The sequence below is a fragment of the Eschrichtius robustus genome, chromosome 12, assembly GCF_028021215.1.
Source record: "Eschrichtius robustus isolate mEscRob2 chromosome 12, mEscRob2.pri, whole genome shotgun sequence".
In the NCBI taxonomy this organism is placed as follows: domain Eukaryota; kingdom Metazoa; phylum Chordata; class Mammalia; order Artiodactyla; family Eschrichtiidae; genus Eschrichtius; species Eschrichtius robustus.
Window position 1 is genome coordinate 6,855,515 of NC_090835.1, and position 17,521 is coordinate 6,873,035.

Here is a 17,521-nt window from a genome sequence, read left to right on the forward strand (position 1 = left end):
AGTTACTTATTCACATGATCACTCAGCACCTACTATGCGTCGGGCACTGTACTAGGCAATTTACATGCATTCATCACATTTGATCCTTACAAAACCATGTGAAATAAATATGCATCCCCATTGTACAGAGGAAGAAACTGAGGCTCTTTAAGGATTAAGGACTTGCCCCAGGCCACCAAGCTGAGCTGGGGTGTGAGCTAGGGCCTGCCTGACCCCAGAGCCCTTTGAGCCAAGGCTTTGGTCCACATCTCCCTTCCCGGGGCCCCGCACCCCCAGGAAATCCCCTGACAGGTCTCCTCCCACCCGTGTCACAGGCCTGGTGATGTCAGCCATCACGGTGATCATCCTGGTGCTCTACTTCACCGTGGACACCTTCGTGGTCAACAAGAAGCCATGGTTGCCCGAGTGCACGCCCGTCTACGTGCAGTACTTCGTCAAGTTCTTCATCATTGGTGTGACGGTGCTGGTGGTCGCCGTGCCCGAGGGGCTTCCTCTGGCTGTCACCATCTCACTGGCCTACTCGGTGAAGGTGAGGAGGGGAGAGCAGGGCGGGCCAGCTGATGCCACTGAGATCGGCTGCCCCCAGCTGGGGGTCCGTTGGGTGGCCGGCGGGGCCAGTGCCGGGGCTGAGAGAAGAGCTAAGTAGAGGGAGTGGGGATGGTGGAAGCTCGGAGAGAGGATGCATGCAGGAGGCTGAAACTCACGTGCCTCCAGGAGAGCCACACCCTGGCTAAGGGGACAGCTGTTATTCAGCACAGCCAAGTGTCGCCTTGTAGGGATGGAGTCCAGTGTTGCCAGATATTCACATTTTTTCCAAGAGAAGCCAGAAATCTGGACTTAACATAAACCCTCCTGATTTTTAAACATTGGCGATCAACTCAACTTTAAAAGAATAAATTAGATGCAGGTATCACCCTACAGGCCCACACCCCACCCCCGTCCCACCAAACATAGGCAGAAGCCTGGCCATCGCAGCCTTAGGCCCCACTGTAGCCATAGTACTTGTATGACTAATCTCGGAGTTTGCTCCCTGAAGTTTGAAAGGGATAAGCCTAAAATAAAAAGGATGTCTGGTTTTATGAAAGCCCCTCCTCGGACTTCCCTGGTGCCGCAGTGGTTGAGAATCCGCCTGCCAATGCAGGGGACACGGGTTCAAGCCCTGGTCTGGGAAGATCCCACATGCCACGGAGCAACCAAGCCCCTGCGCCACAACTACTGAGCCTGCGCTCTAGAGCCCGCGAGCCACAGCTTCTGAGCCCACACGCCACGACTATGGAGCAACCAAGCCCCTGCGCCACAACTACTGAGCCTGCGCTCTAAAGCCCGCGAGCCACAGCTTCTGAGCCCACACGCCACGACTACTGAAGCCCACGCACCTGGAGCCCGTGCTCCGCAACAAGAGAAGCCACCGCAATGAGAAGCCCGTGCACTGCAACGAAGAGTAGCCCCCGCTCACCACAACTAGACAAAGCCTGCACGCAGCAACGAAGACCCAACACAGACAAAAATAAATACATAAATATTTTTAAAAAAGAAAAAAAAATTTTTAATTAAAAAATATAAATAAAAACAATAGCTTCTATTATTAAAAAAAAAAAGCCCCCTCCTCTCAGGAGATGGGCTAAAAATATGAAGTTTTAAAAGCAGTTCAATAAAGGGCAAGTAGGCCCATGAATGCCTTGGGTCTGGGGGGTGCTCCTAAACGCCACCCTGATGGCAGAGCCCCACCTCCTTCTGCTTCCAGGCCCATGGCCGTCGGTGGAGCCCAAACACTAGGGTAAGGGGCTGGCATCTCATGAGCACCGGGCGCCTGACCCTCTTGGGGACACTTCAAGCCTGGCTCACCCCCAGGTCCTCACACCCTGGGCTCATCATTTTCCCTTGGTCCCGTGGTTTCCCCACCTCGGAGAGCAAGGCCCTGCGCTCCTGTTTCCCAGGGCCCTGAGTCCAGGATGTCCCTGCCAGGGCAGAGGCCAGGTCATGTTTAAAAACAAGGCATTCGCTCCGAGAATGCAGAGCCACCAGAGGGCACGATGAGCGTCAGTTTCCAAGCTGGAATTTGGGCTGGACTCACCGATGTAATTTCATACAGAAAAGAGATCTCAGGGCAGGTGCCAGAAAGTGGCAGCTATGTGTAAAGGATACCGCCCTTATCATCTCCTTGTTTTGGGGTTCTCGAAGAAACTCCATCCCACAAACCAAAGCCCAAACAGGTCACAGCACAATGCTGATCGGGGGCCTGGGGCCCAGAGATGGAGACCTCACGCTGCCGTGAGCCGGGACCCCACAAGCCACCCAGTTGAGCTCGAGGTCTCCTTAAAAGTCTCACAGCTTCGATTTCGGGGCTTCCCATGCAGACACTGTTAGGCCTCTACACCTGTAGTTTGTATCTCTGGCACCTGTGCCTTCAGCTGCCTTAGGTAGTGTTACTTGTACAGTCACGTGATAAACTTAGTACTTAGTACAGCTCCCCCAACCCAGGAGGGGCAAACACTCCCCTTTCTGAGCCTGGACCTAGCCCCTGGGAGCCGTCATCAAAAGAATAGTGGTGACCACTTAGATCCGTGCTGTCCAATAGAGACATAATGTCAGCTGCATGTGTGATTTTAAGTCTCCTGGTAGCCACATTAAAAAGAAAAATCAGAAAGAAACAGGTGAAATTAATTTTAATAATGTACTTAATCTAATATGTCCAAGTTATTATCAAGCCAACATGTAATATTTGATAATATACCAGTTATTAATGAGGTATTTCACATTTCTCTTTTCATAATAAGTCTTCAAAACTGGATGTGTAATTTACACTTATAGCACATTTCACATCAGACCAGCCCTGTTTCCAGTACTTAAGAGCTTCACGTAGCAACCATATTGGGAGGCTCAGGCCTATACATTCTTAAGCCCCAGAGACGAACCCTCTTCACAGAGGACAGATGGGCAGAGTCCTGATGGAATGATCCAGGCTGTGAGGTTAAACAGAGCTGGGTTCAAATGCCAGCTTTAACCCTCACTAGGTGTGTCTTCCTGGTCAAGCTGCTTCGCCTTGGCTTCTTTGGTTGCCAGAATGGAGTACAAGAGTCCTTGAAGGTTTCATAGGATCCTTGTAACATCAGACGAGAAAATAAGTGCGGAAGAACTTTACAAACTGTGAAGTATGTTGCAAACTCAAATTGCTGCTGAATGCATCCATTCAACATACATCCATTCAACATACATCTATTGTTACTATTATCACAGGTTATGATAAGAGAAACTGCAAGAGCACATAATTCTACCAATGCTCATTTTTTAGTAACATGACCTACTATAAAATTATTCTAATTGCACTCCTTTTTTACCCTTGGTATAAAGAGTTATAATGAGGAACAAGAATAAAGGAAACCAGATTCCTAGGCACAGACTAGAACTACATCTGACTCAGCCTTTAGCTAAATGCACCTTTTCACATCCGTCCTTGCCAGATAGGGTCACTATGTCGTAAGGGCCTGCAGTAAGAGTGGTGGTTCCTTGAGAATCACTTTATGTGCATTATTTGCTTGAGAACCTGGAAGAAGCTAGGAGTGTGATGCTGGGAAGGAGAAAGGACAGTGAATATAAGAAAATTAATCATATGTAGAGTAGGATTTCATTTTTGTCATAAATTTAAAAAGAAAGGATATTCATATGTAAGATGTATCAGTGCTAGGTGGTAGAATTATGGTTGATTTGTTTTCTTTTTTGTGTATCTATATTTAAAAGAAATTTGTGATTTTTATTACACAAGTTATAGTATGTGTTCATTGTAGAAAAATAGAAGCTATAGATTTTTAAAAGAAGGCAATAACAATCTTCTATAAATCTACCACCCAGAAATAATGACACTAATATTTTGTTTATTTCCAGATAGTGTCCTATGTCTATTAACATATGTATAACTTAAATTTATTCACTTTTGGTGAAACCAAAGTGACAGTGAAAACCAAGCACCAGTGAAAGATGGTACCTTTGAAAAAACCCATAACCAGATAAGGAATTTATTTCTGTTAGGGTGTAAGAGGAAACTATTTGAAGTAATCAGAAAGGACCCAATCTTCATTTATCATCCTTTTCCCTATTTTTTCCATAAAGAATACAGATTACTTCTGTAATCCAAATTAATAAAGTCAACTAATCAACTCTTTTAAATGCCTCGAATAATTAAAAAGAAAAGAAAAAGAGAGAGAGAGAGAAAGGGCTGCACACAGAAAAGGAGTCCAGATGACAGGGGCTATAGCAACCAAGATCCTTCGCGCATGTGTGAAGCAAAGGGGCAGCTCTGCCTCATTTCCTGCGTGTTTACACCGTGACCCTGCCTCCCAGCTCCCTCTCCTCACTGTTGCCATCTCACCTGCCCCTTCCCCCAGAAAATGATGAAGGACAACAACCTGGTCCGCCACCTGGACGCCTGTGAGACCATGGGCAATGCCACGGCCATCTGCTCGGACAAGACGGGCACACTCACCACCAATCGCATGACGGTGGTGCAGGCCTACGTGGGCGACGTCCATTACAAGGAGATCCCCGACCCCAGCTCCATCAACGCCAAAACCATGGAGCTGCTGGTCAGCGCCATTGCCATCAACAGCGCCTACACCACCAAGATTCTGGTAAGTGGTGCAGCCTCCACCAGAGGGAGGAGCGTCCAGGGGGCGATACAGAAGTACTGGGTAGGCTAAGCAATGTGATGCATAATTTTAAATCCTACTGATGTATTTTGGGTGGTCAGATAGTAAGCAGCTTGTTTCTCTTTGACTTAGCTATGCTGTCTGCATGACAAAAAGAAAAGATTGCTGTTAATTGTGTTTTTTAGACCCTGTCATTGCCCTCCCTACCAAAAAAAAAAAATCTTTTTATTCGTTAGCTTTTGCTGTATAACTACTCCAAAATGTAGTGGCTGAAAACCAGACTGTGTATTTAGCTCACATGTCTGTGAGGCAGGAGTTCAGGCTGGGCTCAACGGGGCGACCATGTCCTCGTGTATCTGCGGTGGGTCACATGCACGACTCTGCTGATCTTGGCAGGACTCTAGGCTGATCTGGGATGACCTCGGCTGGGATGGTTCATCTCTGCGTGGTCCACCTCCTCCAGCAGGCTAATCTGGGCTCTTCATGTTGTCATTTTGCCACATCCTATTGGCCAGCACAAGTCGAGAGGCCTGTCCAGATTCAAGCAGCAGGGAAATAGACTCCATCTCTAATGGGAGGAACTTCAGAGTCACATTGTAAAGGGCGTGGATTCAGAGAGGGTACTAATTGTGGCCATTTACACAATCTACCACTGGCGACGACATTGTTGTTAGTAATAGTAGTGGTAGTACTAGCTTTGTTAAGAAAAATTCTCATATTCCTGTCTCAGCTCAGCTGCCTAGACGCATCATGCTAGAACCCCTGATTGGTTTAGAAGCACAGGTTGCCTTTTTTTTTTTTGTTTTTTGTTTTTTTTTTTGTAATTAACCAGTATTTGAATGAAGAGAAATACAAACTTGTCCATCCAGAGCTCAGTCGGCTCCCAGATGTAGGACATTTCTACAGTGTGAGCATCTGGGTGAGCAGCCGAGCTTTTCTGCTTTCCCTGCCAACGTGTCCTAGCCCTGACCTCTCCCTTCGGCTCCTGAGCCAGCCTGAACCTTCAGGATCAGGCTGGGTGGCGGGAGTGCCAGAAGCTTTATCGAATCTGGGAGAAGAGCATGAGTCAGCGGAAAAGGGCCAAAGGTTGGTGGGGGGTACGGGAGGAGGTGACTCCTGCCTCTAGACACTGGGCCTGCAAGGACTGCACCCTCCCCGGCGGTTGAGCAGGTACTCCTGCCATCAGCCCAGAGCTGCAGGCTGGGGAGGCAGCACTGACAGAAGGAGAAAGTAGGTCGGGAGAAAGCGTGCAGATGGATGATAGAGGATGCTGGGGGCGGCAGGAGCGGGGGGCGGGGGAATGCCAGAAAAGATGGCGTTTTTGTCTTCTCCCCACCCCACCCCATCCCCTGCCTCCCAGCCCCGATTTGGGAATCAAGGGAGATTAACGATGCTTTATTCTGTTCCCCAGGCCTTCCTAAAATAACTGAGATGCTGTAATGATCTCGCCCCGCAGAGAGGGGAGTGGGGCAATTCCCAGAACAGGCTTCTGGTGATGGGGGTGGCCGTGTGGGCAGAGCCCTGCAAGATGGGCTTGAATTGAGATGTATATTATGCAATTAGAGTAAAAAGGAGTTCTTGGATCTGCCAGGAGGGCTGTGAAACATCTTTGCAGCGATAAGGCTCAATTAGGCAGTGCTTCACAGCACCAGTGGCAAAGCTAAAATTCATTTCCAGATGTGGTTGAATGAGGCTGTATCCAGGTGGCTTAAAGGACAGGGGTCCATCAGTCCACCTGGGGAAAAAGTGTATCTGCCAAGACTGGAAAGAGCTCAAGGACCTGGGAACCGGGATCCTTGGTTTGTAAACCGGCCAAGTCACTTACCTCTCGGGCACCGGTGTCCCCTTCTGTGCCTTGAACCCTGGCATCCTAGAACCCTTGTGCCTCTCTTTCTGGGGCTTCCCTGAAAGAACCCTGGCCGCACGGTTCTCTTCGCTGGGGGCCGATGGCCGTCAGTGTGGAAGGGACAGCAGAGGCCCCTGGTATGTCTGGATGGTGGTTAAAGCTCACACTCTGGAGCCAGACGGCCTGGGTTCAAATCCCTCACTAGCTGTGTGACTGTAAAAAAGTTACTTAACTTCTCCGTGCCTCAGTTTCCTGGGGGAGATGATAGGATTATTGTGAGGATGAAATGAGTTAGTAAGTGGAAAGTGCTTAGCACAAGGCCTGGCACATATTCAGCACTCAGGGTGATTAGCGTTGTTGTTCGTCAGCAGTAAAATCATCCCTTTGTAGCCAGGCAGAGGCTAATCAATAAACGAATAGACAGCAGAGGCATCAGGGCTACAGAGGGAAAGGGTCTTGCCCAAAGTTACACAACCAATTAGTGACAAAGCCAACTTATAGATACCCTAAAGCCAGCTATTGAGTAGGGTGTCCAGATTAGGTTCTTGGTCCTTGAAACCAATCCTGCAGCATCTTTAGTATTGGTTGGTCTCAGGAAGGAAGGCCTGGAGTCCAGAGGGTCAGATTCACAGCCAGGGCTGTCAGCCATATTGGGAGAAGGGGCTCCCAGGGACTGCCCTTCTAGGCCTAGAGGAATTTTGAGAAGAGTCACAGGCTGCTCAGTCGAGGGTAGAAGTCCAGCCACCCTCCAGACCAGTCTGGGAAATCTAGACTGCAAAACATCCTTACCATGCAAGAGGAGACGGGCAGGAAAGGCATGCAATGTCCCCACGCTGCCCATAAGCTTTGGTTGGGAAATGAGCTTGGCCTGGGAAACAGACCATGGGCAAGGCTGTATTTCCCCCTGTACGAGGGTACCGATTCTTCTGTGTCTTCTTGCAGTCTGATGCAGGCTGTGTGCTCTTTGAGAGGGAGAGACACAGCTGAGTTATCTCTACTCCCCCCAGCATAGGCTCTTGGGAAGTACTGGTTGGGCGGGTGAGGTCAGTGAATTGACTGGTGAATAAATTTATAGATAGGTATCAGTGAGATGAGGACTAGGTAGGGAGAGGGATGGATGGATAGATAGATGGATGGAGAGATGGGTGGGTGGATGGATGGATGGATGGATGAGTAAATGGAAGAGTAGACAGACGGATGAATATGTGGGTGGTGGATGGGTGAATATGAATTGATAAGAGGCTCAGGACAGGGCTGCCTCTATGTTCTACTTTCCTATTCTTGTGGCAAAAGAAGTAGGAGTTGGCCTTGGCCCCAGTCCCACGGCTAATACCAGTGCTCTCTTGGTACCTCCAGCATGCCGAGCGAATCTCTTCTGAAACTGCCCTCAACTCTCTAGTCTGCATCGATCCGGAGACTTCCAAATTAGCTAGTGCCTGTTATTCTAAAAGATTTTTTTAAAAACTAGCTGAGTATTTGCAGGGGTATGTTGTGTAGGTGTAATCTACATGGATTCGCCGGCCTTAAGGACCCCCTGGTCCAGCCCCCTCACTTTACTCTGAGGCCCAGAAATGGGAGAGGACTTGGGCCAAGTCACCCTGTGGGTTAGTGGAGTTAGAATCCAGATGTCCTGACACCCAATCCAGTAAGCAGAGGTTAGGAGCTTTGGCTCTGAAGTCCGACAGACCAAGATTCAAACTTCAGCTGCAGCACTTACCACCCATGTGACCCTGAGCAAGTTAACTAACCTCTTCAAGCCTCTGTTTTCCAATCTGTAAAATGAGTATACAATTAATCATAATCACTAATATTCACTTAGCCAGACTCATTGCTGAGTGCTTAACCCATGTTGCCTTGTATGAGGACCCCATGAAGTAGGTGACATCGCATCTCCAATTCATAGATAAGGACACTGATGCTGGGAGGAGTTAAAGAACATGCCCAGAGCCCCAGAGCAGAGGAGAGGCTGAGCCAGGGTTCACATCCAGGTCTGTCCGGTCCAGAGCCTGCACAGCTCACCGCCACTCCTTGTCCAAGCCCTCTGGCTGCACCTTTGCCTTGAGGCAGTTCCAGGGCTGCTGTAAGATCAGATGAGAAGATGTATATGTGGCTGTCAGCACAGTGCTTGACATGTAGCAAACGCTCAGTCCGCTCCAGTTGTTACCCTTATTACTTCTATTATTATTTCTGAGCCTTACCTCTGTAGTTTGCTTTGCCAGCCACTGTCTAGCTTGACCCTCCACATCCCTTCCAGGTAATCAAGGCAAATATGACAATTCCCGTCTTGCAGCCAAGAAAACAGAGCTGCATAAATATCGAGTAACCTGCCCAGGGCCGCTCCTGACACCAAGCGACAGAGTTGAGCCCAGAGAATTCTGGAGGAGTTTACCAAGCGGGTGAGGGAACAAGGTCATTCCAGGCAGGACCACAGCCTGCCAAAGCCCAGAGATCTCTCAGGAGATGTGGCAGCCTGTGGCCTGGACGTTTCCCAGGGCCACAGTGATGAGAGGCGAGGCTGGGAAGGCGGAGGGGGAGCTGGGTGACAGCAGATAAGCCCTTAGTAGGCTTTCTCATCACAATGCTGAGAACCACCCAGGCACAGGTGGAGGGTGGTGTGACAGCCAAGGCTGCCAGCGGGAAGGCCAGAAAAAGTGACCCAGGAGGCCCCTCTCAGAGGGCCAGCCTCAACCCCATGCCCCATCCCTTCTGCGGATGGCAGAACTTTCTTCTTTCCACTCCTATTTCTAACCATTAGGAACTAAACTTGCCCTCTGAGGGAAGCTACATGAATCATCTTTTAGTCAGAAATTGATTCCCCACCTCAGAAATCCTGGCACACCCTCAGATTTGCTTTGTCGCTTCCGACTCTTTGAACGTCAAGACTTCTGCTAGCTTCTTCTTGTAGCCCTGCTGCTTCTTGAGCTGCAGCTGAGCTTTCAAACGGAAATAGCTCCTTCCTCAGACTTTAGAGGCACTGCGCTTTCTTGGGAAAGCATTCTCCTTTTCCACCCACGTTTATTCTGTGTGCAGAAACCACCCAAGCGGACTTTAAGTTTATATTTTATGAGACCTCTTTTAACGTAGGTTGACACTACAGTTAACATTTGAATTATTAAAATGAAGATGGGCACTTGTGGAGCCGAATTGTTGGAAGTTTATGGCGTATGTTCTGGAAACATCAACTACTGAAAGAAAAACAAATCTCCTTGGAGTCCCTGAAGTGGTTCTGGAAGAAGGAGCAGGGAGGATCTGCCTGGAAGGATGGTTTTCCTGAATAAATAAGCCAAACTTCACCTAGTTAGAAACTCCAGGTCTTCAGTCTACCCCATTCCCAAACTGAGGTGCCTTCATCCACAGAGAGCCCCCATGACCCCCAAAGGCAGGAAGGATCTGCTTGATTGTGTTTCTCACAAATCTTAGACCTAGAGCTCCTGAGAGGAGGGGAGAGTGGGGAGGTGACTCTAGGAAGCAGTCGGCCCTTGAACCTAGATCTGGCTCCAAACCCAGGGTGCAACGAAATATTCCAATGAACCTCAAACCCCCTGAGTCAAGCCAGCTCTGCGAGGGCCTCTGACCAAGACAGGGGTTCCAGAAGGCGCAGAAGCCCCTGGAAGTGGCTTAGCAGGGCATTAAGATGGGGAGGTGGGGCGGCCCTTCATTCTGGTCTGTGAAGTGACAGGGGCCTTTGTGTTGGATTCAACAGCTTATTTGTTTTGGTTCTGTTTGGTTTTGTTTGTTTGTTTGTTTGTTTTTGCAAACACCATCCCTAGGAGAACAGTTTAAAGCACATAACCCTGAATGGGGAATTCTGATTTTTAACAGCACTGTTAATCCCTGTATCCCACCTTCTCACCCTGTGCACGTGACACAAAACACACACCACATGCGCATACCACACACACACTATACCACACACACACTATACCACACACACACACACACACACACACCACAAACACACAACACATACCCTCACCACACACATACCCCCCACACACAAGTCACACAGGTACATGCACACATATACACACACACGCCACATGCACATACCACACACTGCACTACACACAGCACACACACACCACATGCACACATATGCACAGTGCATTGGCAAGCTCGGAAAGGTCCCCAGGAAACCTGCTTTCCAGAGTGTGTCTCCCCAGGGCGTTTCAGCCTGTTCCAGCTGTTCAGGACACACACCCTGCCCTATGCCTTTGCAGTCTCTGGGGAAAGTCCGTGATTCTGCCCCCTGCTGCTCCTCAAGGCCCAGCAACCTGAGAGGCTCCTGGGGAGGCAGACCCTCAGATGACAATTCTGGAGGCCAAAATTCTGACAAAATCCCATCCCACCTGGCCTCCCATTGGCAGCTCTCCACACCCACAGACACCAAATTATTCATTTATTCATTCAACACATATTCATTGATTACCCCAAGTGGGAAGCAGAGCTAAGCAAGACAGCCCTTCCCCCCCACCGCCCCCCGACCATGGGCTCTAAACCAATCACCCACCAGTTACCTAGTTAACCAACCATCTCAAATGCTAGTGAAGAGAGGCAGGGCTGCTGGGAGAGCGTGTGCTGTGTGGGCTCAGAGCCGAGAACAGCTGGGGTCAAATCCTAGCTCGGCCACTTACTAGCTGTGTGACCCGGTCTCTCCGGGCCTCCCTGTGCACATGGGAATAATGACAGCCTGCCCCCTAGGGAGCCGTGAGGATACAACCGAGGCTGCGCATGAAGAGCTTAGCGAAGAGCTAGCAGGGTCACTGCTGCAGCTGCCGGGGCCGCCTGACGGTCCATCTGGGCGTCGGGGAGGCTCCTCTGCCAGTGCCTGTTCTCGAGGGGTGAGGGGCAGTGGGCTAGGCCGCCGCAGACAGCCAGCAAGCAAAAAGTCATTTTCTAACGCGCTCTCACAAATGTCATCCTACGGCAGTTGCTGCGATTTACGGTGCTGTGGTTGCTGGGTTTGGGGGGACAGGGAGGAGGGGGTGTTGAGGATTTTTTAACATTGTAGTAAAATACACATAACTTAAAATTTATCAGCTTAGCCATTTTAGTGTACACTTCAGTGTCATTAAGTACATTCACATTGTACAACCATCCCTACCACCCATCTCCAGAACTTTTCATCTTCCCCAACTGCAGCTCTGTTCCCATTAGACACTAACTCCCCCTCCCCCTCCCCCGGCCCCTGGCGCCCACCCTTCTCCTTTCTGTGTCTATAAATTTGACTACTCTAGGGACCTCGTGTAAGTGGAATCACACAGTATCTGTCCTTTTTTGTCTGGCTTATTTCACTTAGCATAATGTCCTCAAGGTTCATCCATGGTGTAACATGTGTCAGAATTTCCTTCCTTTTTAAGGCTGAATAATATTCCACTGTATGTGTAGATCACATTTTGCTTATCTATTCATCTGTCAATGGACACTTGGGTTGCTTCCACCTTTTTGCTACTGTGAATAATCCTGCTGGGAACACGGGTGTACAGATATCTTCTCAAGTCTCTTGCTTTCAATTCTTTTGGGTATATACCCAGAAGTAAAATTGCTGGATCATATGATAATTCTATGTGCAGTTTTTTGAGGAACCTCCACACTGGTTTCCACAGTAGCTGCACCATTTTACATTCCCACCAACAGTGCCCAAGGGTTCCAATTTCTCCACATCCTCGCCAGCACTTGTTTTCTGTTTTGTTTTGGATAATGGCCATCCTCATGAGTGTGAGGCAGTACCTGCTAGCTATGTTTTTTTTCATCTCATTTTTGCAGATGTTATTTATAACTTGTCACTCTTCAAGTCATCATTCCTTGGTCTTAGCTCTAGTGACCCCCAAGCATCCCAAAACAAGAGCATGAATTGTCCTCTCAAAGTTACACCCATAGCTGCACCCAGCACTCCCAAAGGGCTTAGTGCCCATACAGGGAAATGTGCTGGATACAGTGTGGCACTAGGAATCAGGGGAATTGGGGGTAGCCCCAGGCCTGCCCCCCTGCAGGTCTGTGATGAGGAGCAAATCACGTCCCCCCGGGCCTGCTTCCTGCCCCTCAAAACCAACGCCTTAACTCCCTTACAGAATTAGAGCCCTGGAGAGCAAGCCTCATGGAAAGTCTACAGCAATAGTAAAACCTCTGGGTCTGTCAAGATAAAAAAAGCCAAAAGAAAAAAGGGGCGAGTCCCTACTTCTTAATAATGCATGTAGGCGATTTTAGAGCCCAAGTTCATGGTAACAAATTGAATTACGGAGGAGGCAGCTCTGCCATTTGCAACCATAGATTGTTTGAAATCCTTTTGGGGGAAAATTAAAATATCTCACAGAGGGTAATAAAACACTGCCTGTTTCACAGGCATAACTGCTTAGCTCTCTTGGGCAAATAAGTAATTAGGCATTTTTATTTCAGTCCTCCGTGTCATCATCTTCTTTCATTAGTGGAGGGGGGAAAAAACTGTTGTGGAAGATACATAAAACCCTGGAAATCACCAGAAGGTTAATTATAAAATTGTAAAAAAAAAAAAAAAAAGATAAGTAAATAAATATATAAATTTTAAAAGCACAACATAACTGCATACTGCAGAGACTAAGGGGAGTGCTTAGAATTTCTTTTCCCAAACATCAGAAAGGGGAAACTGTCATATTTCCTCTGCTTCCAGATCAAATCCCACCGAAGAGCTTGGGTGTGGGGAGCCTTCCAAGGCCCATGATGCCTGGACATAGTTGAACGTGGCATGGAGCAGGGAGGGTGTTCTAAGGTTTGACCCACGGCCCCCAGACCCCCTCTGAGGGACCTGCAGCTCTGCCTTGTTCTACCATCCTTCACCACCATCCACCATCCACTTGAAGGAGTGGGTTGATTTTTCTCTCAGCTAGAAATCATCTGCTAGAGCCACTCCATTTTACAGACGGGGAAACTGAGGACAAGAGCTTAGGGTCTAAGGGTATGTACGCCTAGGTCAATGCCCATGACCCGACAGGGCTCGGGTCTGCTCCCGGGGCCCGAGTCCTAACTGTGGATGGGGCAGTTGGCCAGGGACATGTCCTATTGCCATCCTGCCCGCCGCACAGCCAGTCCGTGCAACATCTTCTAGACTCCGTCTTCTTCTTGCCTGCTGCTCTTTGGAACAACACGAAGGAAGCTGAGGGTGAGGATCCAGAGGGTTCCTGCGCAAGGCTGGTCTGAGACCCACAGAGAGCCACTCATGGCGGGGTCGGGGGACACAGAATGCTCATAGGTATTATTCCTCTTCAGTATCTCTCTGGGGTTTGGGTTTGTCCGTGGTAGCTTTTACCACTCCCAAAGCCAGCTCCACCTGAGTCGCTGCACATTAATTTTATACCAGTGGTCTGAGCGTGTATATGCACGTGTGGCAGCTGCCCATGGGAGGTGAGTTTACCTGCCTTATGAACTTCCCACAGCCGCCTGCCAATCCCACCATCAGCGCCCACATGGAGGCGTCTCGTTCTTACCTATTCGCCTGTGCCTCCCCCCACCCCAGACTGGTCTGCGTTGAGCCATCCAGCAAACAATGAGTAAATGCCTACTGTGTGCCGGGCTCTGTGCTGGCCCTGAGAATCCAGAGTGGAAAGAATACAACAACTCCTACTCGGGGTGACAAACCCACAAAGCAATTTTCAAAGACAAGGAAATATCTGTGCTGGTCCTTAAAGGGCAAGGAGGAGTTTGCCTGGCAGGGAAGGAGGAAGCAAGGGTGAAGGCACAGAGGCATGAAACAGCTCGTGTTCGGGCAGCCACACCAAGAAGTGAGAGGCGCTGGGGAGATGTGGTCGGTGGTTTGACTGAGGCTCAGGGCAGGGGCTGTGGTGTCCAGTTAAAAAGAAACGAACCAACGCTGTGAATGGGGATGACTCTCAAAAATTGAATGTTACATGAGTGAAGCAAGTTACGGAAGAATATGTACAGCCTCCTTACGTGACGTTTTCAACATGCAAAACAGTGCTGCACATATGTACGTTAGGTTAAACTACATGAAATTGCCAATGGTTGGCCATTGTGACATACAAAAATAGCAGTTGCATTTGGTTCAACTTCAACTGAAGTCACCAGGGACATTGCATCCAGAGCACAGAATACTACCCAGTCATGAAAAGGAACACGCTCCTGACACATGCACCAACTTGTCTGCATTGCCAGGGGATTGTGCTGAGTGAAAAGAAGCCAATCTCCGAAGGTTACATACTGTATGATTCCATTTATATAACATGCTCAAAATGACAGAATTATGGGGCTGGAGAACAGCTTAGTGGTTGTCAGGGGCAGGGACGGGGAAGGGAGGGAGGTGACTGCAGTCATATAAGGGTGGCATGGGGAGTGCTGTCATAAACTGTTGTGTGTCTTGATGATGGTTGTCACAGGAATCTACATGTGATGCCATTGCCCAGAACTAAACACACACACACACACACACACACACACACACACACACAGGAGTACACTAAAACTGGTGAAATCTGAATCCAGCGGGTTAGATTGTATCAGTGTCAACATCTTGGTTGTGACATTGTGCTACAGTCATACAGGAAGTGAGCACTGGGGGAAACGGGATGAAGGATATATGACATCTCTCTGTGTTATTTCTTATTGCCTGTGAAACTAGCGCTATCTCGAAATAAAAAGTTAAAACACACAGGGTAAGGATTAATGCCACATTTAAGTTAGAGTTTCTTTCTGGGACAAGGGGTGCGTTATGCAGATGTGGAGGGGTACATAGGGGGATTCAACTTTATCTGTTAGGCTTTACTTCTTAAAAAAGAAAAATCTGAAGCAAACATGGCCTAGAACTAAGGTTCTCCAGAACCGGAGGGTCTGTGCACAAATTTTTTTTATTATTCAGTCACAGGTTTATGTTTGACATAGTTCATAATTTTTAAACAGCTGATCTTGCTTAATTCCCTTCAAACAGAGCCCGGATTGGGTCTGGGACGCGGAAGCCTGAGGTGCGGGGGAGGGGTGGCCCCACCCACAGGCAAGCGGCAGCCCGGTGAGCACCCCGCCTCTCCCCACAGCCCCCGGAGAAGGAGGGCGCCCTGCCCCGGCAGGTGGGCAACAAAACAGAGTGCGGCCTGCTGGGCTTCGTGCTGGACCTGAAGCAGGACTACGAGCCTGTGCGCAGCCAGATGCCGGAGGAGAAGCTGTACAAGGTCTACACCTTCAACTCCGTGCGCAAGTCCATGAGCACCGTAATCAAGCTACCCGACGAGAGCTTCCGCATGTACAGCAAGGGCGCTTCGGAGATCGTGCTCAAGAAGTAAGCGGTGCGGGAGCGGGGGCGGGGGGCGGGGCGCAGGCACAGGCCGCGGGGAGGGGCCGGGGGCACCCAGGGTCACAGGAAGGGCCGTGCCCAACGTCCCGCAGCAAGACCACCTGCACGTGCCCTCCCCCAGGGCTTTTGCTACTGTTTCCTCTTAAACGTTTCTGCAGGGAGTCCTCCCTCTTCTCCTCCCTAAGTCACTGGCTCATCAGGAAGTTCTTCCCATTATCACTGTCAGAGCCCCCTCATGTCACTTCCCTGAGTGTGGAGTTGGTAGACGGCATGATTTTTCACTGTGAGCCGGTCTCCTCTGACTCCAGGTGCCAGAAGTAAGCCTGGAGAACTAAGCAAGTGAGCCCCCCTCTCTAGGCTCCAGTTTACCCATTTGTACCTTGAGGGGGATCAACCCTGGTCACACATTAGAATCGCCCCAGGGAGCTTTTAAAAAAATACACTGATTCCTGGACTCGCCCCCAACAAACTGAATTGGAACCTCTGGCGTGGGGCCCGAAGCAGGGGGTTTATTCAGTGCTTTCCCAAGCCATCCTGATGCGCAGGCAGGGTCAGGAACCACTAGCGGAGGTTTCATGCCCTCTGAAAACCATTTTTGCTGTGGAACTATTTTTTTCAGATGAAATCTTGTGAAGATGAAACAGAGCAAAGTAGATCTGCTCTTGCTGAAATGGCCTGGGGCAGATATTACAACAAGGCCGCCTGATTTCTTTTTGGCTGGTCCTGATTTCATCCCTGCCTGGGGCCCAGGGGCCAGGACCACCCCTGAAGCATTATGGGAGATGGTCTGGACGAGCCCGGGATGACCAACCACGGCCAGTGGGACATCACTGGGGAGGTGGGGGCGAGCTCCGAGCCCGTCGGAGGGAGGGTCTTTGGGCCCTTGGCTGGACCTTACCCGACCCCTCCCACCTCCCCCAGGTGCTGCAAAATCCTCAACGGGGCGGGTGAGCCCCGGGTCTTCCGGCCCCGCGACAGGGATGAGATGGTGAAGAAGGTGATTGAGCCCATGGCCTGCGACGGGCTCCGCACCATCTGCGTGGCTTACCGCGACTTACCCAGCAGCCCCGAGCCCGACTGGGACAACGAGAATGACATCCTCAACGACCTCACCTGCATCTGCGTGGTGGGCATCGAGGACCCCGTGCGGCCCGAGGCAGGTGCCCCGCCGTGGAGCTCGGGGAAGGGGGTGAAGCCGGGTGTCCAGCCTGCTGGGTGACCTGGCGTACGTCGCCTCACCCCTCTAAGCCTCGGTTTCCCTGCAAGGCCCACGGGGTCTTCTCTGTACCTACTCCTAAACATTCAGACCCTTAAGGCCAGCGTAGCCACACTTATCTGCTTGGGACGTGGGGTGCAACCCACAGCCTGCCAGCCGGCGTTGCTCTATCGTGAAGGCTGCCCTGCCCTAGAAGCCTCAGAGGAGCCAGGATCTCCTGTCACAAATCCATAGGCCCAGATTCCAGGGTCCCTGCAAAGGAGACGCCTAATAACAAAGGTTACCACACTCAAGAAGACCCCGAATGTGGGCCTCCCCATCAGCATTTAGAGTTCTCCCCATCCAGACCAAGTTTACCAGTTAGTTTTCCCTAGTGACGCAGCGGGCAGTCTGCCTCTATCAGGTTTCCAGGGGAACAGAGCTGGAAAGTTAACCAAAGCTCAAATTCTCAAGCAGAAGGGAAAGGGGGGCTGACAGCACCCCCTCCCCGTAAAGATCGAGAAAAGTGATGTAATATGTGCACCTGCTGGGGTGCTCAGATG

General features: G+C 50.0%; 1 protein-coding gene across 17 annotated transcripts in view; it reads left to right on the plus strand.

The window, feature by feature from the left end:
* ATP2B2 (ATPase plasma membrane Ca2+ transporting 2) overlaps nt 1-17,521 on the plus strand; it is a 110,480-nt gene that overhangs the window by 63,494 nt on the left and 29,465 nt on the right. For 16 of the 17 annotated variants that reach the window (XM_068558301.1, XM_068558304.1, XM_068558309.1 and 13 more), the window contains 4 exons: nt 315-529; nt 4,383-4,625; nt 15,507-15,748; nt 16,685-16,919. In XM_068558301.1, the coding sequence (XP_068414402.1) occupies nt 315-529; nt 4,383-4,625; nt 15,507-15,748; nt 16,685-16,919 (935 nt within the window). The remainder of the gene's footprint in view (nt 1-314; nt 530-4,382; nt 4,626-15,506; nt 15,749-16,684; nt 16,920-17,521) is intronic. The other variant, XM_068558315.1, reaches the window with a different exon arrangement.